We start from the raw sequence: 24,895 nt of genomic DNA on the forward strand, positions 1-24,895 counted from the left end.
GCCCCCGCCGCTGCCACGCAGCGATTATAAAATCATCCTAAGAGTTCGTGGGGGCCTCAACTGCGCTGGAATCCATGCATGCATCCTCAGACAAGTCATCCTCAAGGCTGCGGGGCTCCCCATCACCGACCGCACCAGTTCTGACCAAATCCGTGTCAACAGCATCAACAATACCGTTCTAATCAGCACGCCAGACGTGGGACGTGCAGATCTCTACCACAACATCCAGAGTCTGCAATTCAATGGCAACCCTTACGAAGTCGCCACCCATGTGGCCGATCCCATCGATACCTGCAGAGGATGCATTCACTTGCCCCCAGATTACTCAGAAGATGACATCGCCTCAACCCTCCGTAGATGCAACCCAACATTGATTATTGGGGGTGCACGACGCCTGGGCAATACTGAAACCATCATGGTCATATTCCAAGGCAAAATCATCCCTTTCTACTTCAACTACGACGGCTGTTCACTTCGATGCCGCCCCTTCAGGCAGAAGGTAGAAGCCCGCACCCGATGCCGCGGGATTGGTCATCGCCAGGACGTCTGCACTAGTGCCACCGACACACTCTGCCCCAAGTGTGGAATGAAAGACGCACCCATGGACCACGAATGTGACCCGATATGTGTTGTGTGCAACGGCAACCATCAAACCGGCTCCTCACTGTGCAAACAAAGGTTCAAACCACGCCTTACACGTCCCAGGCATAAACAAGACACTGCACCCACCAACCGAACTCCCAGTCTCGACCGCACTCGTGACTCAAGCCGGCGAGGAAGTCGCAGCAAAAGCAAGGACCGCGGGCCTGGCTACGCAACCCACAAGACGTCGCCTGGCCAGCTCTATCATCAAGCCCTACTCTCGCCAACTCCTCGCGCAACCCACCCCAGGTAAGCTGGGCTAAGGTAGCCTCTTCCAGCTGCTCCTCAAACCAGACTGCTAATAATGAATCCCTCCTTGAAGAAAATACAATTCTAAAAGCCGAAATTCAAAAACTTAAATTAGAACTCCAATCTCGTCACCCCTCTACTTCAACCTCGGAAGCCCCTCTCTCTAACACGACCCTTTCGACTCATCATCCATCAGCCCTACCTGAAACCTCTTCACACCGCCCTATGGACACTAGCGCCTCCACTGAACGGGAACCGCTTCACCCTCCCCCCAGCAAACGTAAAACTCCGAGCACTCCGCGATCAGAGGACACCCTGGACGAGACAATCTTAAATTATAACGACAGGCTAACCGCTTTGGAAACTAAATTCCATAATATACTCACTGCAATTGAAAAAATCAATACAGATTACACATCCAGGAATGAAAAGCTCGACAAATTTATTGAATTCGTACAAGCACACATCCAACAAACTACAAGTTGGATAGCTGGAGTCACCGCGAATCAACCTAACATAGCTGCACCTGCTCGATCCGCCTCCCCGCTAGCTCCGCTTTACAATGGCCAATAACCCGACCCGCTCCGAGCTTGAAGTGTGGCAGTGGAACTGTAGGGGGTTTCGAAAAAAGAAAGCACACCTCCAGCAGTTTCTAGCCTCCTCTTCTAATCTCCCAGCTGTCATTGCGCTTCAGGAAACTCACGGACTAATCAGCTTTCCAGGTTATAATGTTTATCAGAACAATAAGGTCTCCCGGCCCGATACGGCAATTCTTATGCAAAAGCACCTCACTGCCAATCATTCCCAATTCGACAGCGTTGATACAGAGCACGATTTTCTAGAAATTATTCCTCGCAAAAATAATGCACCTGGCCTTTACATTCTCAATATCTATAGTCGTCCACAAGACAAACATCACCGCTTTGACTCCCTTTTCGCTCAAGCTATTGCCGCTGCCACCCACCAACCCCTCCTAATCCTTGGAGATTTCAACGCACCCCATCATTTGTGGGGTCACTCCGTTTCTACTCCTAAGGGCAGAGCCCTATGGATCCACATACAAGACCACAGACTCACATTACATAACGACATCGATGCACCAACCAGGCTAGGCAATAGCGTAGCTAAGGACACCTCCCCCGATCTTACGCTTACACACAGAATCCAACACGTCACATGGCACAACTCACAAGTTAACCTCGGTAGCGACCATTACATCATTACCATCACACTACAATTCAAACACAAACCCTTTGCACCCAAACGCCTCAGCCTTACCAATTGGGACAATTTTCGAGAGGCCCGCCAGATATCAGCTCCCACAAACATTCAAGACATTTCAGAATGGGTTCAGCAACTACACTCAGACGCCCAGACGCACACTACCTATCTGCCCCCCGAAACCGCTCTCACTACGCTTGATTCCAAGCTTCTACACATGTGGGAAGCCAAAGAGTCTCTTCTCAAACGGTGGAAGAGGCAACGGTTCAACCGAAAACTAAGACTCCGAATTGCCAAATTAGACCTCCAGATCCAGGAGTACGCCACGCAACTGGCCTGCCAGCAGTGGGGCCAGGTATGTGAAAGCATGCATGACAACCTCGATAACAAGCGCACATGGCAACTCTTGCGACACTTATTAGACCCTACCACATCGCGCACACACCACAACCATAGCATAAACAAACTGCTACATGCACACAAGAACAACCTCAACGGATTCTTCGACGACCTCCGCCATAAACATCTAATTTAATTTAATTAATATTTGGGGTTTTACGTGCCAAAACCACTTTCTGATTATGAGGCACGCCGTAGTGGAGGACTCCGGAAATTTTGACCACCTGGGGTTCTTTAACGTGCACCTAAATCTAAGCACACGGGTGTTTTCGCATTTCGCCCCTATCGAAATGCGGCCGCCGTGGCCGGGATTCGATCCCGCGACCTCGTGCTCAGCAGCCCAACACCATAGCCACTGAGCAACCACGGCGGGTCCGCCATAAACATCTGCCTCCCGCTCAGAAGTATGACATGCCAAAATATACTGGCGAACCCAACGAGCTACTTAGCGCCGCTATCACGGAAGCAGAGGTTCGTCATGCCCTCGCCACCCTGCGCACAATGTCAGCACCAGGCCCCGACCTTATTAACAACAAAATACTCCGCAATCTAGACGACAACTCTGTCACAGCCATTACGGCGTACTTCAATCACTGCTTTGACACAGGCACCCTCCCTAGCTCGTGGAAAGATGCCAGGGTAATTTTTATCCCAAAGCCAAACAAACCACTCAACATTTCTAATCTCAGCTATATCACTAACCTCTTGTCTAGGTAAAACACTCGAACACGTCATCCTCAACCGGCTCAGTAAATACATGGAGGACAACAATCTTTATCCATCAGAAATGGTAGGTTTTCGAAAATCTCTCTCATGCCAAGATATCATGCTTCGAATGAAGCATGACATCATTACACCTAATAGCAGTCTAGATACGCAAGCAATTCTCAGTCTGGACCTCCACGGAGCTTTCAATAACGTTTCACATTCCGCCATCCTCCGAGAGCTTAATCTCATTGGGGTTGGCGGAAAGACATATGACTACATATGTACCTTTTTATCCAACCGTACCGCAACGATACACATAGGCACAGAGCAATCCCTTTCATACGATTTAGGTAGCTACGGCACGCCCCAAGGCTCTGTGCTGTCCCCTTTTCTTTTTAATCTTTCTATGATGCCGATGGCGCAAGCATTGCGGTCTATTCCCGAGCTCAAATTTTCACTCTACGCCGATGACATCACTCTTTGGACGACTGGCGGTTCTGATGGAGAGATTCAAGACACCCTACAGGCCGCAGCAGACGCCGTCGTGGCTCATGCCGGGGCTATGAATCTCACATGCTCCCCTCAAAAATCCGAGCTGCTGCTTCTACCATCCCGCCGGGGGGCATGCAGGAAAACACATGTCTAGTATAGAGGTAATCCTAAACCACATCCCTGTTACTAGAGTGGACAGGCTCCGGGTGCTCGGTTTACACATTCAAAGCAACCGGCTCAACACATATACCCTACATACACTCCACACCACAGTCGATCACACCCTGCGCCTTCTAGGGCGAGTCTCCAATAAACATGGCGGACTAAAGGAGGCCGAACTTCTCCGCTTGATTCAGGCCTTCGTCATCAGCAAGATTACATTCGCAACACCATATCTACATTTCCTTAAATCAGAATCAGATAAGATCGACACTCTTTTACGCAAAATATATAAATTCGCTCTGGGAGTCCCCATACGTACCTCCACTGAAAGGCTAATGCTTACTGGAACTTTCAACACACTTACTGAACTCACAGAAGCCCACCTCACATCCCAATATAGCAGACTTTCTAACACCGCAACAGGTCGACACATTCTACAAACTCTTTCTATCACTCCGGCACCCATCATCAAGACTAAATACACCATTCCACATCACATACACGAAAACCTCTGCATCCCCCCACTTCCTAAAAACATGCACCCTGTGCATCACAAACAGCGCAGGAGGCAGCGAGCAAAGGCTCTCCAAAAACAATTCTCCACCTCTAAAGACGTGCTCTATGTTGATGCCGCCGAATATGGGAACAGAAATCATTACGCAATATCAGTCATTAACTCTCACGGCCAGGTCGCTGCGGCCGCCTCCATTCCTGGCTCTTCCTCGGAGGAGGCGGAGGAAGCGGCCATAGCCCTGGCCCTCACAATTCCAAATTCATCAGTTATCGTTAGCGACTCCAAAGCAGCCATACATAACTTCGGAGCGGGTAGGGTCTCTATAAGCCAGCCCTTTCTCTCCTCTTGGCCCATCCTTTCCAGCAAACTGTGGCATTAATCTGGACTCCCGCGCATGCGGGCCTTGCCGGAAACGAGGCGGCTCATGCCTGTGCCCGAGGATTTACTGTCCGGGCTCAGGCATCAGATGTGTCGGACCTCGCCACGGAGGAGGCACCGTTTACAGCGCGGGATCGACTTATTACTTACCACGACATCTGCGCACACTACCGATTAGACCGCTTAACCTTTCCGCCACTCATGGGCAAATCCCCGCGTAGGTGTGAAGTTCTGTGGCGACAGCTGCAGACTCGCACCTTTCCGTCCCCTTACCTCCTCCACCGCATTCATCCCGCCATTTACCTTTCTCCCTCTTGTAAATTCTGTGTCTCTCCCAAAGCAGACTTAAACCACATCATGTGGGGGTGCCCTAAGCACCCCCTTCCCCCTTTCCTTAAGCAATTAATATCTAGTGAGGAGCAGTGGGAGGCTGCCTTGCGCAGCTCCAGGCCCGATCTTCAGGAGGCCATCCTGGAGTGGGCTGAGAGGATAAAGGAGGCCTACTTCAAGTAGTTCCTCCCCCACCCTCTATTCCATTGCCCCCTTCCCTTTAAAGAGGGATAAATAAAGTTTTTCATCAGAACACACGAAGCGTATTTTAGTTGTCTGGTAGGTTTGAACGCATAAACACATATACACCTAAGCACAAATACTTTAATACAATACACCCACGTTTGTGCGTATTACAACCTTAAAGCTTGTTGCAATAGACGCAAGCACACTTCACGAGGTTGCTGTCCTTGTTAGAAGCAATTAATTCTCAAGGCGCCCTTGCCATTGGCAATGCTGTCACACGACAATCTTGCAAACAATGACTCCTTCTGATGACGATGACTCATCAAAATCACTAAACGCCTTTACGTAGTCGCTGGAAAGCTTTCGTTTCTTTCCCATTTTGCTTGCCTAAAATTTCTGTTCACGCGCTACAGAAATGTGTCATGTGAGCTTGCCATGCTTTCCGCCAGCAGGCTTTCCGCGCTCAGGTGCCGCCAGGGGGCCGTATATCAACATGTCGCCTCGCGCTCCTGGGTGGCGACAAGCCCTTTGTTAAATGTGCAATGGGTGCGGTCAACCAGATACTGTTGACGTGACGTAAATTTTATATCGGCCAAACCGGCCGGTCTATCAATGACCGCTTAGAACAAACCCTTTAACGAAAAAGAACGGAACAGCTAGGGTCACATTGGCCGTTAAAATCGGAGTTTATCGGATAAATCCCAATTGTCAAAAATTTTACCGGTGAGTGTTTATCGGATGTTTTTCGGATTTATCCGAAAACATGGAGCCCTAGTCATAGGAACGCTAACGGCACCTTTTCTACCTGCGGTCGTCTCCTTGACTTCGTGTGGCGGCTCGGGTGGGGGGTGCTCCCCACTGTTGGCCGCCTGGAGCGGTGGGGAACGGTCCACTCTGAAGCGTTTCCCAACTTCCCCATTTCAGGAGACGAATCAGCATGGCCTGAGGCAATGTGTCGTCACTCGCGTCTTCTGGAGTGACGTGCATCTCAGGTTTCGTGGCCTCAGAACAAATCGTTTGATTTCTTTTGGACATTGCTCGCGGGACCGCTTCGCGCGGCTTCTTATTGTCTGTGCACGCCTTCTGCCCACAGCGCCACCGCTGCGAGGAGGCTGCTGCAGGCCGTTGTCTCCGCACTCTTCTCCATCCTAGAGTGTGTTCCAATGCTGGCCAGCATCAGAGACAGTCTACGTGGACAGCTAGTAAAACAGTTTCGAGCGTAGGTAATAAATAGAACGCGTAGAGAACCACCTGGAAGACGTCACTGTGACGTGACGCCACGCAGCGTGAAGAAAAAGGAAAGAAATGCACATATTATCTCTGCATTTGAACTCTTTGTGCGTGCGAACCAATGCAAAAAGAACAACGTACTTGTATACATTAAGCGCATAGGAAAGTGTGACTGCGTTTTCGCCTTGCAGACGACCTTCCTGTCGAGTTACCAAGCGTCCCGCTCAGCCGCCATCTTGTTTGGACAACAACGTAGCCGGCATCGTTTCTGGCTTCGATGCCCTCTTCGTGAAGCTGTATATTCTTCAACAGCTTTGTCAGAACTGGAACGAGACTTAAGATGGCCGCTGTCTGTCCGCTTAGCAGTCTGGCATGTACAGCCCTGAAGTGGCTGCTTTCGAGCTCCTTTCTGTTTTCTGAGATGGGCTCTTGTTCCTGTATGCGAAGAAGAATTTCTTCGCCAGTGGTCGCGTTGCTTCGTGCCGGTTCCTTACGGACGCGTGAGCTTGTTTTTCAGCCTGCCTGGTTTTGAAAGGCGAAAGCACTGGTTTTGTTGGCAACAATGCCATGTATAGTGCACTAGGGATTAATTTGGATTAAAATTGCCTCTTGCCGATAGCATACTCTAGTCCTTGCGCTGGACTGTTCAGAGAGGTGGACATTACTTGCACGATAAATGGAAACACATATTCAAATGAAATTACCAAAAAATTCACTAAATAACTTCCGAATGAATTACGTTACGGCGTGCACATATTGTAATTTACGAATTTTAGCCGGTAAGTTTGTCAGGCGTATCCACTCAGAATGATTTTTCAGAATGACACCGGTTTGGAGATGTGCACCATCAGACTCGCCCTCAGAAATGGACTGTTGTTCCACTTACGCTTTCAACAAAACGCTCTTTTATGCAGTGAAGCAGAAAAGTAACTGGAACGCCCTTGTATTCCGTCGCACACTTTGGGAAATAATATCTCTAAACTGCATGGTGTCATCCTGGAAATTAAAGTCGATTAACTTCAAAAAATGCCTTCATGGCATGTGCACTCCCGCGGCTGTATCCACTCAGGTGCCTAAGTTTAAGTTGCCACCTGTAATGCCGACAGTTCTACAGACTGCGTAATCAAGCACTAATTCGCGAATAAAACCTGTTCATATGATGTCCGCTCGTCGCTATCTCTAACTGAAGCACGTGCACGTTTTATTGAAATAGCGCATGATGCTCGAAAGTTTTCTAATTTGCTTTGATTTCCAATTTGGGCTACTCCAGTAAATAACAGCGCCACCTATGCAACAACAGGTGGCATATGTCGTGCATGGCGCAACAGTTTTTGTCTCAGTGACGGCCTCTATGATCTCTGCTTTGGTGCAGCTGCGAGCGTGACATTCTCTAAACTGTGGCAAACATCTAGCGCCAACGAAAACAAGACGCTGCGTGCTGACATGTATATGAGCCCCAAGACAAACTACAGAGACAAAGCATACGAGACAGAACGTGCAATATACATTTCCCTTTCCTACGCCTTAGTCTTGTTGGAATGCAAACACCTCTCAGATGAAGGTTCATGCATAAAATGAAGTATACCGGGACCAAAGTAGTGATACACATAAAGTGAGTCGGTCTTTCATCATGCCCTCCGTTCGCATTTCATTTCGGACCCATGACACAGATCCCGCCCGAAGGTAAGGCGAAGTGAATGTGAGAGCTCGAGCTCATTGCCGCGTGCTGTATGCCGTACAGTGCCCGCATGCAGTGACGCACTGTTTATTCAACCATCTCTTGGGCGCAGCGGTGCGCGCGCACTTTTCGCCAGTCCATTATATTCAAATTATTTCTCTTCTCTACGCCACGCCCGAGGGGAAAAAGGGGAATGACACGGGTGCCGCAAAAAACCACGCCCATTCAGCCGGAAATACAGGACACACCACGTCTCGACTGGAGCGGGCTTTGCCATTTCCTCGCGATAAGTCCTCCTTTTGTATGCGCCTCGGCGGAGCGAAATCCGTCAGCGCTTGCGGCCTGCAGCCCCTTCTGTTTCTTTCTTGCCTGGTCCGCCTTTGCCTGTCCGTCTTCCTGCACTGAACAAAAAACCGAGGCGGCCGACGAAGAAAGACCCCGAGGAGAGCACAGCAGCCGGGACTGAGACTTGCCGCTCAACGCTGCTCGGGGCGCGCTCCGACGGCACAGCGGTGGGAGAAAACAAAAACAAAACGCAAAGTATCGAGCCGCAGCCGCTGCGCCTGGCGACGTCACCAACGCTTTACCGTGACGTCGCCGGGGGCGCTCCGCGCAACGTCACGGCTAATGGCGCTCGCTCTTTTAGGAAAGTGTACTCATGGCGTCCGGTGTAGCGTGTTTAGCGGCGGCTTTTATTTAGGAGTACGGATTCGTTTTTCGGTGTAATTCGACGCGGCGTCCCCGTGCTGTCGACATGCCGCTGTTCGGCAAAAAGGATTCGCAACGAAAGAAGGACAAAGACAGTGTCAGTGTCGAGGATAAATATGAGTTCAAGGATCTGCTCGGAACGTGAGTGTCTCGCTCTTCTCTCTCGGCTTTTTTCCCGTCGCTCCGGCCGGCGCTTGCTTGTCTCTGTCGCTGTGTGCTTTATTTCTCGGCGCATTTTAATTTTCGCTGCCTCACGCGCAATGTGCTGATGCCCGCGTGTCGGCTCTCCCTGCACCCTGTGCGGCCAGCGGAAAAGGAGACGAAATATATCGCGCACAGGAAACTTTCGCTTTCACCGGATCCTGCACACACGCGCGGAGCGACGTTTCCCCCACTCTGATGCGTCTCCTCTAGCTGCTTGGCCGACCCGCGCTGCGGTTCTAAAGCCGCGTTTTCGAGAGCCTCGCAAAATTGGTAAAATCAAGTGACGGGGTCGTTTTTCGCGAAAAAAACCCCGTGTCCTTGCGTCCTGCCACCGTAGGGCGGACCGTGGCGGCTTTTGCACGAGTCGATTTCGTCCGTACGGGCGCTCTCCTTTTGAATCCTTCCGAAACGCACGGGTGCGCGCATCGGTGCGTCTATTGCGGGTACGGCAGTCTCCGTGCTGCAGCCGTCTGGTTTCATCGTCGGTGCGCGCGCTCACTGGATGCGCTGCTCTGTCAAATAATATGTGGCCCGTGTGCTACTCGTTTTGTGCCCGTCGTGTTCTCGATGCCCCACTCCTCGCAGATGAATTTAGGCGGGCGTTGGTCCTGAGGCACGCGCACCTATTTTGCAACCCGACCAAGTAGTGGCGCGCGTGGGATGGATGAGAAAGACGACTGGCTGCACGGAATTGCCGCTTCGGCGGCTTTGAAAAAGAAAGAGAGCTGCGCGCGGATCTGCTAATCGGGTTTGCCCCGAGAGACACAGAGAGAGGGCGAGAGAGAAAAAATAAAGGTGATAAAAGCAAAAACGGGAGCCGCGTCTACTGTTTCAATGCGCCTACGGGAAAGCACGCCGGCCGGTTTATGTAACATATTTCGCCGCTATCCGTGATCCATCCTTATCATATATGCTACTCGCATCCCGTCAGCGGCGCAGCGATCACGTCCAGTCCTAGAGTGGGAAGCATGCCCCGAGACTTACGCGAATCCAGAAAACGCACTGTGACGCGCATAGCTAGCTGAGCGTGGTTGCACGAGAAATCTGCCGCGCTCATTGCGCGTATCATCACGATGACATCGGGAAGTCGTGACGTTTCGTTTTCAGGCTACACGATACTAGATGCACTCGGTTTTTCCCGTCGGAAAGTACTGCTCTCGCGGTTGTTTCCGTGTACGATTTTCTATAGCAGTACGATATATATATATATACACACACGCGCGCGCGCACACACATGTAATGTTAGATTTTTGTGGGATTTTCTGGGCTTGGGCATTGCCAGAAGTGTAACAGAGTTGGCCTTGATCTTATCATCGTAGCTTTTGACATTTGGGCAAATCTTTACACCGGCGGTGGCGGCGCGCACCAGCCACGCCAACCTGTTTTGTTTCCTTTGGCAGGTACGGACATGAGACACTGAACGTGACCGGATGTGTTGTCATTTGCGTCGCTTTATTTGTGGATATGCGCTTCCCGTGTTGCGACCGACGCAATCAGAGCGTGGTGGCAGAAAATAGCAGCGGAGAGAACGTGCGGTCTTGACACCACCAGCCGGGGGGGGGGGGGGGGGAGGCGAGAAATCTTGGCAGCCCGCGTATTGTGCCGGCACCCAAAACAACCCTCGCGCCGATGCTTTGTGACTGAGCTCACGGGCATGTTGGCCATGGTCCAGATATGCGCGACTGAAGATGAGATCTGGTGTTGGTGATCATACCTGTGAGCCGCGCTATGCTTCATTGTATACTTGCCACGGTGCTTCCAATTCAAACTCGATTCACATCATGTGTGTTGCTACATATTATTTTCAAGTGTACTTCACTTGATGCTGCCATACCTGTGCACGCTCTGTTTCACTCATATCTGTAGTCTAATGTAGTTTCACTTCCATTAAAAATGAAATTGTGCATGGCTACAGAGGCATATAGGCACCATGCAAAAGTACAGAACTTCAAATTTGTGCTTATGGAATTTGTTAATGGATGTGCTTACAGTAGCCTTCAGCCAAGATGTGTTAGCATTTGCGCCTGTCCTTTTTGGACTAATTAAAAAAAAAGGGCAGTTCTCAGCTCATATTGCAGGGTTAAGGCTATGTTTTGCAATGGTGGTATGCAGTTGCATTGTGCGTGATGCTTCTTGTAATTGCCTATAACATCAGTTTTACAGTGCTGAGAATTCTCTTTGAACACTGCAGTTTTATGGAATACCCTGTGGTGTGGCATATCATGAAGGTAGTGTAGAGTGTAGGCATGCTAAGAGTAGAAATTGCATGCCGTTACTGTGTTGATGGCCTTTGTACATTAGTGAGCTTAGTTACCCTTCAGAGTGGTTATGGCTTGCAGTGGCAATTACAGTGGATTGTCTTTTCGTTCCTACGCAGAGTATAGAAATTAAAGGGGTCCAAGCTAAAAGTGGGAGGCCCTTAAGATGCAACAAGGGGTGCATAGCTTGCGTATTCACAAAAACAATAAAAGAAGACATCTCATTTCTCATTCTCAGTATCACTTTTATCATACTGCAATGGCTAATTAATACAATCCGCATGGTACTGAACGAGCTGCCAACACCATCAGCTCGAAGTGCTTTGCAAATACTTTATGCACTAAATCCAGTGCTTGCAAGCATCATTTAAGCACCATGGCTTGACCAATAGTCCCCTTCTGCACTGAAGTTAAAGACACGTCGATCTTTCAATGGAATGCCAGAGCTCGCAGGACCTGTATAGCAGACTTTCGCCGATTCGTTTTTACAAATCGATTCCCTGTACTGGCCATTTGCGAACCAAATACATCAACTCCGCTCAGACTGTCTGGTTATGAATCTTTCGTCTCGTCCACATGTGATGTACGCGCCAAAGTAATCATCTTCATCCGCACGGACTTTACATATGTCGCTAATGCGGTAGAGCCTCATGACGACAACCAATATGTCTGCCTGCATGCCAAAAAGAAGGCTGCGTCATCTACGCTAATTGGAGCCTACATATCCCCAGCTTGTCATTGACGGCAGTAGACTTAAGAAGATATTGCTAATGACGAATGGTCCTGGGTTATCACAGGTTACCTTAACACGCATCTTCAGCTATACGGAAGCCCTAAAATTGACTCCAGAGGCAGCAGTCTTGCCTCCTTTGAGGCTGATCATGATATGTGCTATGTGAATGATGGCAGCCCTTCTTTTTTGCGAGGCATGGCCTATAGTAGCTGCTTGGGCTGAACTTTGGTCTCCCGGCGCTTTGCCTTGAGCCTCTAATGGTTTACGGACATAGAGACACATGGAAGCGACCATATTCCAACATACATAAAGAATAGGGGAGTTGAGCAATGCTTCTTTACTGCCTTGCGTACAGTTGATTGGTCAAGGTTTAAGAAGCATATGGATGATGCATGTCGGGAAAGCCTTTCACACAATATCGAAAATGCAATAGCAGAATAACTTTGGTGTCACAGCACTTTGCCTTGAGCGTCCAATGGTTTACGGACATAGAGACACATCGAAGCGACCATATTTCAACATACATAAAGATTAGGGGAGTTGAGCAATGCTCCTCTGTTGTTTTGCATACATTTGATAGGTCAAGGTTTAAGAAGCATATGGATGACGCATGATGGGAAAGCCTTTCCCACTATATCGAAGGTGGAATCGCAGAAGAAATGAGAGCATTCATTTGCTCGCTTTCAAGGTCAGCCAGGCGAACAGACTCGAGGCTGCGTGCGGCACGCCGACAGGCGGAGAGAAGATTTCGGCGCATGAAGTTCGTTTTGGATCTGAAGGCTTCACGACGCATATAAAAGAAAGTCCAGCCTCATATGGATAAATTGGAAGACAAGTGATAGAAAACTTTCTGTCAGTCGCTTGATCCCCGAAGATCGCTTTCGCACATATGGAGAACGGTGAGGGGTTTTCGCTCATGTTCGCGTCAAAGGAAGCCCTTCGTTACTCTGGCCCTAGTGCTACCAATGCCGTTCACAGCTTGAAGTGGCTGAAGAGTTCTGTGCGAGGGTTGCTGTGTCCATAGTCATCAATACTGACACAGCACTGAATGACATCCCTTCTATGATAAGGGGTGCACAGCTTGCATATTCACAAAAACAGTAAAAAAACCACCTCATTTCTCATTCACAGTAGCATTCTTAAAGGGCCCTTGAAGAGGAACATTATGTTTAGCTGAATTAGTAAATCGTAATTCTGTGTAATCAAAATGGTGACGGTTAGCATGAGAGGAGTGTTGGTAAGTCAGAAACGATGCAAAATCAAGAGACTTGTGATGACGCTGCACTGAAGTTCTTGCTCCTGTTTGAAGTGGCGTCATTGATTTTGACTGTGTCTGTGAGAGTCTGGATTATTTTTTATTGCTTACCATTTAAGGACTTGTAGCACTCTGAAAGAACCAAATGCTCTACCTTGCTAGTTTTCAGAGTCTTGCTGCACCTAATCGACCGAACTGCGAGAAAAATACTTTGAAATTTATGACATCACACCAATGTACTGGCCCTTAGGTACTGTAGATGAATTCAAGTATGGAATGTATGGCCTAAATTTTCTCCAGTAATACTCAAGCATTTTCCTGCCAAATGATTGACGGTAGATTGTTTGAAAGTATACTTTACCAGTCGATGTTGATTTAGTGATGCTTCACAGCGTTTTTTCTAAAGAAAAATTAACTATTCTGTAAAAGAGATACATAATGTATGTCGTGCATTTCAGCACAATATTCAGCAAAACTTATTTAGCATCAAATGCAACTGGAATGATGTTCGCAATGTGCTAGGTAATTGTCTTATCAATGGTGCACGGGATATTTCGATACCACGCTTGCAGCTGATAGGAAAAGTGAAAAGTCTGCACAGTGCACTAGGTTATGAGCCTTGTGAAAGATTCTTCAATAGGTCCTTCCTCAGTATGGGCCCAACACCACCAGTGGGAAGATTTGGTGGGTGATAACAGCATTAATATGTGCAGTACCGCACTACGTAGTGCTGCACACACAACCATCAAGTGAACCTTCTGTTCTGGTGCTTGTGCTTTATGGAGCTTGTCTCCACTGCTCTAAAGTTTTCAAAGAAGCACTTCCTACTTACTTACACCACGAACATGCTTGCCAATTCCGCTTATTATAAGTGATATCAATTACTCTGGGCTTGTTCTTTTCACTGCATGTCTTGCAAATTTCTCCATCCTCTTATTGCTGTTCTTTTGGGAGTACTGGTTAAGCAGAATGGAAAGTGGGATTGGTTGGTATTGACCAAACGTCACATGTGAAAGAATGATATAGAGTACATATGACATGTTAGACAAGCATCTGTGTTTTATCTTAATTTTGATTTGTATCATTCACGCTACAGCGCATCATGTTCAGGCTTTTTGGCATTCGCGTTTCTTTCAGCCACTGTATCAGCTTAAAGGTAGATTCCCTCATTTCTGTGTTCCTTCATGTGGTCAAATTTCAGTGTGGCCTGGGGTTGTGGGGGCAACAATTGAAGTGCGTAACATTTGCGAGACCCAGTAGGACCAGCCTGAAAGTTATTGCAGTCATTACTGAACATAAGGTAGTGTTGCATTCAATAAGCATCATCTGTTTCTTAACAGCATTTCCTCATTTCTTCTTGAGAAGTTCACGCATATTTCGAAAGATGTCAACTCATCACACAGTTTATCTACTTTACCATCATGAGACAGCTGGGATTTTCAATGTAATGTTGGGATGAATTGTGTAGCATATATTATGTGCTATTTTTGCATTGGCCATTATACTTATGTGCGCTTGTTCTCGGGTGTCTGTCCGCTTCTTCACAGAAATTGATCTGATCACCCTCATCCCAGAGCTAATACATGAATTTATGAAAGGCTGGTATTAGAGTTTCAGCGTGTACGGTATTCCGGTATACACAATGGCATTTGCATAATACCGGGCTACCAGATGCTGGTAGCAGCATCTGGTTATGCTTTATCTAACCGCAATGCCTTAGAGACACGTTTTCTTTTACCATAAGCGTTCTGTTGAAAGAACATCTAAGAAGGCAACATGTTCACAATTATGCTGCTGCTGGAAATTTAGACAGAAGTGAGGTAGAGTACACGGGGTTACTGCAGTAATAGCTGTTCGTTTGTCTGGTTGCGCTTTGTGCCATCAGGTGACGCCACTGACAGGCTGCAGCTGCAGTAACCCAATAATCTGCAAACACTATTGTATATACCGAAATACTGGATGGACTATAGCTCTCTATTACTTATGCTCTTCCTTTTTTTCATACCCCAGTTGAACAGCTGTATGCTTGCCTCCTTCTTAGCTGAAAAGTATTAATTGTCCACACTCACTTTGAATTGTGTGCTGAGATTTAGTTTCAGCTACAGTGGACACATCCCACATGTAGGATTAGACATAGCACTGGAGAATTTTAGGAGTGTTCCATTATGAGACTGAAGGAGAAGAATGCCAACACTGCAATATGGGGAAACACAAGCAAGGCGGGAGATGGAAATTCAAGACGATGAGTGCCTTGAAGCTAACGTTCCTTCGCCGACATTGCATAGTGCACCTTTCTTTTCAGTTCTACGCCGCCGTCACCAGCACACCCTCGGTCATTGCCTCGCCCACCCGCCTTACCCCATCTCCTCTTTAGAAGAACTGTGTCTGTTTATACTGCGCTGAGGGGAATATATGTTGCCTTGAAAAAGACAAGTCCACTTGTCAAAACATTGGCTCCTGCTTTCGCCTTGTTCTTGTTTTGCTCAACACTGCAACATAGTGACTGATACACAGGAAAGCCTTCCTGCTTAAAGGCTTGTTTAAAGCGATCATCTTTCCTTAATAAAAAAAGACTGGCAGTACTAATGCCTCAAGGTTCTTGCTTTTGACTTTCTTGACTCCCCTTATCTGTTGTGAGGGATACTCAAGAAAAAAATTTAAGCTTGTCCTCAAGTTGAGCAAGCTTTTGCTAATCACACAGTGCAGAAATGATATTGACAGTAAGGCCACCATCATATACATGTTTTTGCATCGCAGTCCTTTGTGCCATTTCTTTGGGTGCCTTGACGTAAGAATTTGAGTGGGCAGTTTTGCAGGTAGTGAACAAGTTTCATTTCATGGATCGGGGTTTTTCCTGGACGATCTTTGAACAGATGCTAAAAAGAAAAAAAAATATTTCGTCTCTGCTAGTAAATTGTTGTTATAGAGTAGTTAGAAAGCTGCTCCTAATTTGGGGAGAGCCAGGAAATCATAAGTTAGAAAATACACACAAACAAAACACAGCTCGTGGCACTGCCTTGAAGTTATTGCACCAACCCTTCATGACGTCATAAGTTCTGATGCCTAATAAAGTTTTTATCAGTAAAGCTCTACCGCAGTGTATGTTAAAGAAGACAGTGACTGAACTTTGCAAGTTTTGAGAATTCTGACTGTGCCACAATGACACAAACATGAGCGAGAGTATTTTGAAATCTGCGAGATCACACAGACGTAGAGTCACGGACAGCCTAAGCTGAAACAAAATAACAGCAGACGACAGATACTAGCGGCAGAGCCAAGCCATGAGAACACAAAGCTGCGACGAGGTAAAACGTGTTCGAGAGTGCCCTTTGCTGCTGCCGTGCAAATCAGCTAGTTTCTTCTGCTACGCTACTGAACAGCTTTCCGTTCTTGTGCCTGCAGTATCTGTCGTCTGCTGTTATTTTGTTTCAGCTTAGGCTGTCTGTGATTGTACTTGGCAGTGGTATTGTGCTCAAAATTGAAAAGTTAAAATTTGACCTTCAGTTGGTCTTCCAATATTTGGCCTATCACTGTGAAATACATAGTGTTTTGAACAAATACTTTATAGGTCTATGCTTATGTGGTGTTTCTCTTCAGTGTCCATTTCAGACACGGGTGTGACATTCTCCACATCGCTGTACAAATAGCAAATTCTGGACCTAGACCTGTAGCTAGCTGATATTGGCATTGCACCTGGGCAAAGGCAAAAGGGGGGCACAAACAGGGCATGAAGTCAGGACTGCTGCATCATCTGCGAGGCGGAAATGCAGTGCATCTCAGAAGCCTAGGAAGAGAGCTGTAGCATGAAATGAGTCAAGGAGGTCAGACAGATGTAGCATTGAGAACAAGCTGTATACCGTGAAAAGATAGAGAAAAAAAAATGCTTGTTTTTCGGATAAAGCAGTGAGAGTGATAGACTGTGGAACTGTGGAGAACTACTGCGTGTTGCTCTTCCTTTTCCTCTTGTTTTGTTTGAGTGTTTGAGAATAGCTGTTGAAGCACTGCGCTGGGCCATTGTTTCATCCTCCAATTCCACTTTCTTTCTCTGTCGCGGTCTTCTGCTAGCTTGCTTTTTTGTTCGAAAATAATCCTTCAATGAAGGGAAGTATTGTCTTCCACCCCAGGGTGCACCAAGCCACAAAGGAAACACATACCCAAGGGTTCCTCAGAAAGTAAGCCTTGTGTGGATTTATGCTGCTATTAGGTGTGTGTCAGCATTTTCCTTTTGGGAAATTCACATCCATGCATATTTCTGCAAGACTCCTTTGCCATAAAATAATTTTTATGTGTGGTCTATGGAAAATGCGCTCAATGAAGACGTTTTTCCACAAGCAAGAACTTAACTGTGACCTAACATTTGCTAGCTTTAATGAGTCACTACCACTGCTTTTGTTTTAGCAAACAAGAACACAGTTTTGTGACGTTAGTTATCTTGCTGGGGCCTCAGGGCTTTGGTTTCAATGTCATGGTAGCCACGGTCATTCTAAACTTTGAAAATGTCGCTCATACAGTTGTTGCTGTAAAGAACAAAAAAGAATGAATTATTGCTGGTTCAGCTGCCTCAGGTGAATGCATATGCTCAGAGAGCACGAGTAATCAATGATGTTACAAAGGTTGAGAAGCCAAAAAGCTTTTGGCAGATGGTGAAAGCTGAACTTGAGCTTGTGAGGAGGAGGTAAAAGGCTGAAAGAGCTATTGAACCAGAGGAGTTATTTTCTTCACATGGTTTGCGAAGTGAGCTGTCTGAACACGGACTGCAAATTTTACTGCACTCTATAATTGCTGTATCCAGATTCTTGTAGGGGATATAAATATATCCTTTCATGGTTTTTGAAGCCCTCGTGTACCCCTGAATGTGTTTACAGCGAAGCTGTTAAGGGGACTTTCACGACTGCTTTCCCGTGGTAGTGTGCTTGGTATCAGTTGTCAAAGAAGGGCTAGCAAACCAGTCAGCATGAAGGCCCTGAATTTGCATCAACACACAGTTGTCGAGAGTTTTAGATAAATAAGTTACGTTTTGTATACCTCACTCGAATAAACAAAACCTTTTTGTGCGTTTATCTTCGCCAGTAGTTCATAATTTCTCTGTCTCATATAGTGTTTAAGTGGCTCTACTTTGGTGGTCAGTTAGAAAGGACCTAAATTGATGCATTCTATTACATTGCAAATGTGGACTGGCTGTGGAATTAAACACGCTCCCGCTGGTTTCTCCCTTCTTGGTTCACCGCATCAGCACAAAAAATAATGGCATCTGTCTTACGTTCCTTGATGCACGCAATCATGCTGTACTCTGGAATTAGTGCTTCATGCAGGGAGCTAAGTAAAAGTATTTTATCAAAGGCAGTCTGATTTATGCAGCCTATTACCTCCGCTATGTTTTGTGCGTTCATGCAGCTCGGAGCGCTTACTAAATGGCAACAGCAGCTGTCGAGTTCGAGCACCAGGTTTGCTTTACAAAGCATTACTTTTACGCTGCATTTGAGATGTAAACCTGAAAGGTGCAATTCATGTACAAAGTGCTTCATCTCTGTTGGTAATGTTTTTTCTTTTGCTGTCAAAACGAAGCCGTGAAACATCTTTTCTTGAAATCTGAGCAACATGTTGGGATGAGTGCGAGGTCTTTTGAGAAACACGTCCCTGACGAAGTCTTTGAACAGGACCTGATGTGAACAAACGTACAGAAAGAGTTCCGCATTCGCTTTCCCCATTCCAGTTGAACTCTGCTGGTGCAGTATTGATAACAATGCCCAGCCTATATTGCCCCCTTTCTTTCGTTTACAGTGAATAGCTTTCTTTGGCCCTCTTGCCCATTTTTGGTGTCGGTGGTTGATGGTCACAGGTTGGACCATTACCGTGCGACTACTACCTTCAAATTTCGTGATGTGGCCATATTTCGGCTTCACATACAAAGCTGCATGCATGCTTCACATGGCATGTGCGTTTTCAACTTGATTGCGTTAGAAATGGATATTAATAATGATGCGTGGCTCACATGAGAAATTGAGGTTTTGTATTGTAAGTACGGACTTAACAGTTGCCCAGGGGAAAAAAATAAAAGTAAAAGAAGAAAGACCAAATGTAAAAAAAAGAAGACAAGAAATGACAAAAAGTGCATATATGAAAGAAATTTGTCATATTGGGCAGACTTCCCACCAGCATTAGTTTGGCATTGTATTGCCCTGGAGAGTAATGACTGGATAGGGCACTAGATATCCACAAATGCCCATTGCAACTGCAAGGTAATGGTTTCATCATGCTGGAATATAGGTATCAGAAAAAAACTATTAAATAATCTGTGCCTTGGAAATTTTCTGAAGTTCACTCGCAACAGCTCCAGCTGTTGAGTTTGAGTGCAAATGCTATTCTGCCCCTCAAGTTCATTAGGCCTGAAATATTGATTTAAAGGTTACATTTCTATTGACAAATCACTTCACAATTGCTGTTTGTGCTTTATGACAGTCAACAGATGTTAGCGAATCATCTATGCAAAGGCCAGCGCAGCTGGAAAACTTGTGTGAAACAGCTGGTACTTTGCTGGAGAGTAGAGCTTAGGTTCAGTAGCTATCTTAAAGGGACACTAAAGCGAAACAATAAATCAGATTAGACTAATGAAGCATTGTTTGAGAACCCTGCAGGCAGTCATTTAAAAAAATAGTTTGGTTATTAGATGAGAAAATGAAGGTCCAAGGATCACTATTTGAATTTCACGCCGAAACCCCACTGCCGGTACGTCAGCATGACGTCAGGGATTCCAAAGTATGTTTTCGCATTTGGGCCGCGTTGGCTCATTAAAGGTTCCTGAAACTTGCCATGTTTAATATTTGGTTCCTTTAGAACACAATGTAGTCAGTCTGTACCGCTACATACGATTAGTAGGCCCTAGAAGATGCCATCAAAATCCAAGACGTCACAGCCCTCGGGTGCGGGAACTGAAGTAGGTGTCGTCACCCGTATTTCGTTCTTGCGCTTTTTCTGGCTTACCAAACGTCTTATCGTTGTAAGAGTGGTGTTTTTGGTGTTGGAGAATGGTAATTTACTGATGCAGAAGAAATCATTTTTCACTTTAGTGTCCCTTTAAAAGAATTGTGCTTATTACAGTGTACTCCAGATTATAAAACGGAGAATTTATAGTTGTACTTATTTCAAACATATCTCGGATATTTTTTTTGGACCCAGTACGTATTCACAGCATTAAAAGCTAACTGGTTATATCTTAGGAGGAGATTTCGCTAGAAAAAATAATAACTGGTGCCGTGACGCACAACAGCACCAAAATAATTCAGCTGCGATATATATATATATATATATATATATATATATATATATATATATATATATATATGAATATGAAGTGCTGGATTATTGAGAGGTGACTGGTCTAACAAATTTTCTAAAGTAATATGTATTGACCAAGCAGACAACATTACTGCTTGTCAAAGCACAATATAACAAAATTGTGATCAGGCCAGTATTTCGTTTGCGATGTGTAACATTCATTAGAAAAGCACATGCATAAGTCAGTACTTCCTTTTGTTTTCTCCACAAGCACAGGCTGTGTGTAGTAATACCCATTCTTTCAGGGTTTGAATCAGTCTCAACACCGTCTTACTAATTGTCTGTTGTGCTTTTAATATTCCTTGTACCCCAAGGTTCTATCTTAGACCCATGTCTCTTCTTACATGACATGTAGAGCTTTAGCTTGCCCATAAATGAATTACAAACGCAAAGCTGGTTGTGCCATCTTGCGATGCAGAGCTTAACCATAAACGACACAGCGCTACTATGGTAGTGATCAACCATATAGTACTACTTTGCTGCTGGTGTGCTGTTTTGGCATTGACATAATCATCATTGTGCAGCCATCGTAAAATTTTTTTCAACAGAAACACCTATGCAACACAAAAATGTGTCTAACACATTGAGTTTGGACAAATCGTCACAAGATGTAGCTACTAGTGTTGATGCTGCTGTCCATATCTTCGGTAGTGCCCTATTCCGTAAAGGGTAATACATATACAGGCAAGCTAAAGCTCTATTGACTTACTGTGTAATATTCTTGTTTAAGTATGTACGTTGATGATGATTGCATGTGTTCTGCACCATGGCAAATGGGGTAGCCAGGCAATGCTGGCTACTCTCCGTTAGCCAGGAGCATTCCTAGCGAATCTGTGCGGCATCGTGCATTTTTGTCCATGACCCCTTTCTGGTCTGAATTTTTTTAATGAAGTGAATATATTGTGTTACATGTATCCAAACAACGAAAGTCAGCCAAGGATGACGAAAAATTCCTGCTGAAGGTTTTGGCAATGAACCAAAGGTTTTTCTTATGAGCTGCCAAAAAACTCGACGTCTTGTAAGCAGTGTGTGATTATTCAAACTTAATTCACTGTCATAACGGTGTGAAATATGACTGCAGATTATTTCAATGCAATTTTTGTGCCACCCAAGGCAGCTTCCCTACATTAGGCATCAAGCTCCAAAAATACAGTGCAGAGGCTAAACATTGCAGCATTACGTGGTGCATGGATACGTGTCAAATTTCAGCGAGCCAAATCTATCTGTGGTGCAAAGTCAACAAATTATGTTTTTAGCATTGATGACACTCACATTTATGAAAACAGTCGTGTTTGTTTTTCTTAGCTGGGAATATTTTCTGGAAAACATTGATTTCTGCAGGAATCACTGGCTCAGAAAGTGTTACCCTCTTACAACCATCTACCCCTTCTGTCCCTTTCTTTCCCTACTTTTCCTTTCCTCAGTGGAGGGTAATAAATGAGATATGTGTAGGCTAATTCCTCTCCACCTTTCCATTATTAAGAGGAGGCTATTTAACTCAAGGCAAACTTCAATCTCTCTACTAAAAAAGTTGGCTGTGCATGTATCCTTTGGATATGATTTGTGACGTTAATGCAGTTACTAGGGTATCTTATGATGGATGCTTAATTGGTGGTGATATGCCTTGCATGATTATTATGGAAAGCAGCTCATACCCGTTTACACTCCTCCAGTGACACATACCTTTGACTCAAGTTGGTTTCAAAGAAGTTTCTTGAGAAGTGGCACATAATCCAGTAGCACACACCCTGTAACCCAAGTTGGCATCAAAGAGGTTTATTGAAAAGCTGCACATATGCCTGTGGTACATATCCAGCGACATAAGGTTGACAGAAACATGTTGTTTGAAGAATGGCATATACCCAGTGGCGCATAACCTGTGACCCATACCCTGCGACACAAGTTGGCACCATAGCTTCATTGATGAGCAGCACGTACCGAGTATCATATAATAACTGTCACATACCTAGTGACTCAAGTTGGTGCAACGGTTTACTTTGAACTAGATTCCCTTAGCACAGTAGCCAGACACATTAGCCATTTGTTCATGCCAGTGACCCAAGTTGGCATGAAAGAGGTCAGGTGTGGACATGCACACACACACGCACACACACACATACACACACTCTCTCTCTCTCTCACTGTAAAATTCACGTTCCCACAGAATGCTAATCATATTAATGCACCTGAAATGCAGAAAAACTCTTGACTATCAGGTAGTTACTCAACTGATTTTAATGGAATTTGCTGCAATTAGTAGAAATATTTAACAGGGACAGGCGGGCTAGTTGGTGGTTGATATTGGACTGCATCGTGTAACTGCACAAACGACAATGGACGAAGAAGGAAACACGCAGGACAGGCGCGGAAATCCACGCCTGTCCTGTGCGTTTTCTTTTTCGTCCGTTGTCGTTTGCGCGGTTATGTGACGCACTCCAATAGTAGAAATAGCCGAATTGAACTTGTAGGACTTATAACATGACAAGACCTTTATTTGAGTCCTGAGGACTACCTAGTTTTTACAGATGTTTCCTAAAATTGGTAAGTTTAAATAAAATTGATGTAGGAAATTATAGATCTGTATCTGCACAAAATACAGATATTGCAGTTCTGTAAACCAAATACCCAAAATGAGAAAATCCTATATGTGAGTTTACAGCCTAGGTGAAATTGTTATGTTTACACTGGTTTCGCAGAAGGCCTACTCATAAATTAGTGGTCATCAGTGGCTTTAGATGTTTCAGTAGGTGCAATTTATAAAAGTGTGATATTTTTTATTGATGAGTTACAGAATTGTAAACATGATGTGTCACTCTTATTTAAATTTTGAAACGTCAGTTTCACTGAAAAAAGATTGATGGCCTAAATGAATAATTTGTTCCCTATGGTTGGTAGATCATAAACTTCTGTTTTGAATTCTATCAAACTTTTCTAGTGCAATGCACTGGATACAGAACAAAATGATTTCTCTGTTCCCACATATATAGATAACAGCTTATGGGGTAATGCCTACTCTTAAAGTCTCTTTCACATGAAATTTACTTTGCTGTAACGTAAATCACAACTGTCCTAGGCTTCAGTTTAGTTGTATAACGAGAAGATTCTCAGTGAAAGAGAGCATGTCAAACCATATATTATTTTTTTACTTCACTTTATCTGGTAATTGCCATATCACTTTTATATCAGTGCTGAGTGTATTTTAGAGTGCACGATGCAACTTTTGTGAGACACATCTACTTTGCAGTGTTATCTTTAGCTTCGTAAGCGGGTAATTTATTCTTTTCTGGGTTCCATAGATGGACACATAAAGGCATTCCTGTGTGTCAGTGTTTGTCCTGTTTTCTATATTTGACTCACTTCTGGCCAACTTAAGCTTCCTATAAATTGCACAAATATCTGCCTCTTAAACCTCTTAAGTGCAGCATTTTTTTCTCAACTAGGATGATGCCCCTAGCAATGCCCTGCACATTGCTTCTTTCTTACCTCTTTTTTTTTATGCGTGTTATTTCTGGGCTGCACTGGTAGTAACCCTTCATTTTAGGCACTTGACAGAGGTGCCAGAACGCGACAAAGGAGCAGTAACGGGATGCGCGGGATGCGTTAATGACTGCTGCTTCCAGTTCGCCAGAAGATTGAGTGAGTGTGCACGCTTGTTTGCACCTGTAATCGATGCCCCAATGGCTGGCCATCTATGGATTTGAAATGCCAGTGCAGCACAAGCAAGACACGGGCAGTGGGAGGGCAGGTGAACACGCAGATACAGCACCTCCCTGTGTTTGTGTGTTCATATGCATGTAACATGCAACTCCCTCTTGTCATTTGTGCCTTGTTTGTGGTACACTAGTATTACTAGGTGGCCTACCAACAAACTCGTATTGCAGCAGTAGTCCACGGGCTATTGAAAGGGTCTGTGATGTCCTCGGCAGTGCACCACGGAGGGTGCTTCGAAAGCTACAGTAGAGAACAGGTGATTTTTTATGCAAGATTGTAGGATCCCTGGTATGTGCAGTGGAATAATGTTTGACTCGCATGTTCATAGCAGTTTTATCTACAGATCCTCAACGGTTTCTGTGTTACAAAATTGGCGACAGAACCTATCTGCAATGATTGTCTAGGTTATGCAAATGCATTTGCACAGCACACATATGTTACTCAACTTCCATCGCAGCCGATTGGGCAAAATATGATAGTGCACTATTTGATGTTTTGAAAT

The 24,895-nt window shown here is 45.5% G+C and overlaps 1 protein-coding gene across 6 annotated transcripts in view; it reads left to right on the forward strand.

Moving 5' to 3' along the window:
• The first annotated feature begins 8,380 nt into the window (after positions 1-8,380).
• CaMKI (Calcium/calmodulin-dependent protein kinase I) overlaps positions 8,381-24,895 on the forward strand; it is an 88,295-nt gene continuing 71,780 nt past the window's right edge. For 2 of the 6 annotated variants that reach the window (XR_010562597.1, XM_065424482.1), the window contains exon 1: positions 8,711-9,038. Coding sequence is in view for 2 of the 6 variants with exons in the window: in XM_065424482.1 (XP_065280554.1) it covers positions 8,944-9,038 (95 nt within the window). In the remaining 4 variants the exon portion in view is untranslated. The other 4 variants (XM_065424484.1, XM_065424485.2, XM_065424486.1 and 1 more) reach the window with 4 other exon arrangements.

Source organism: Dermacentor albipictus, chromosome 6, assembly GCF_038994185.2.
Source record: "Dermacentor albipictus isolate Rhodes 1998 colony chromosome 6, USDA_Dalb.pri_finalv2, whole genome shotgun sequence".
NCBI classification, from domain to species: domain Eukaryota; kingdom Metazoa; phylum Arthropoda; class Arachnida; order Ixodida; family Ixodidae; genus Dermacentor; species Dermacentor albipictus.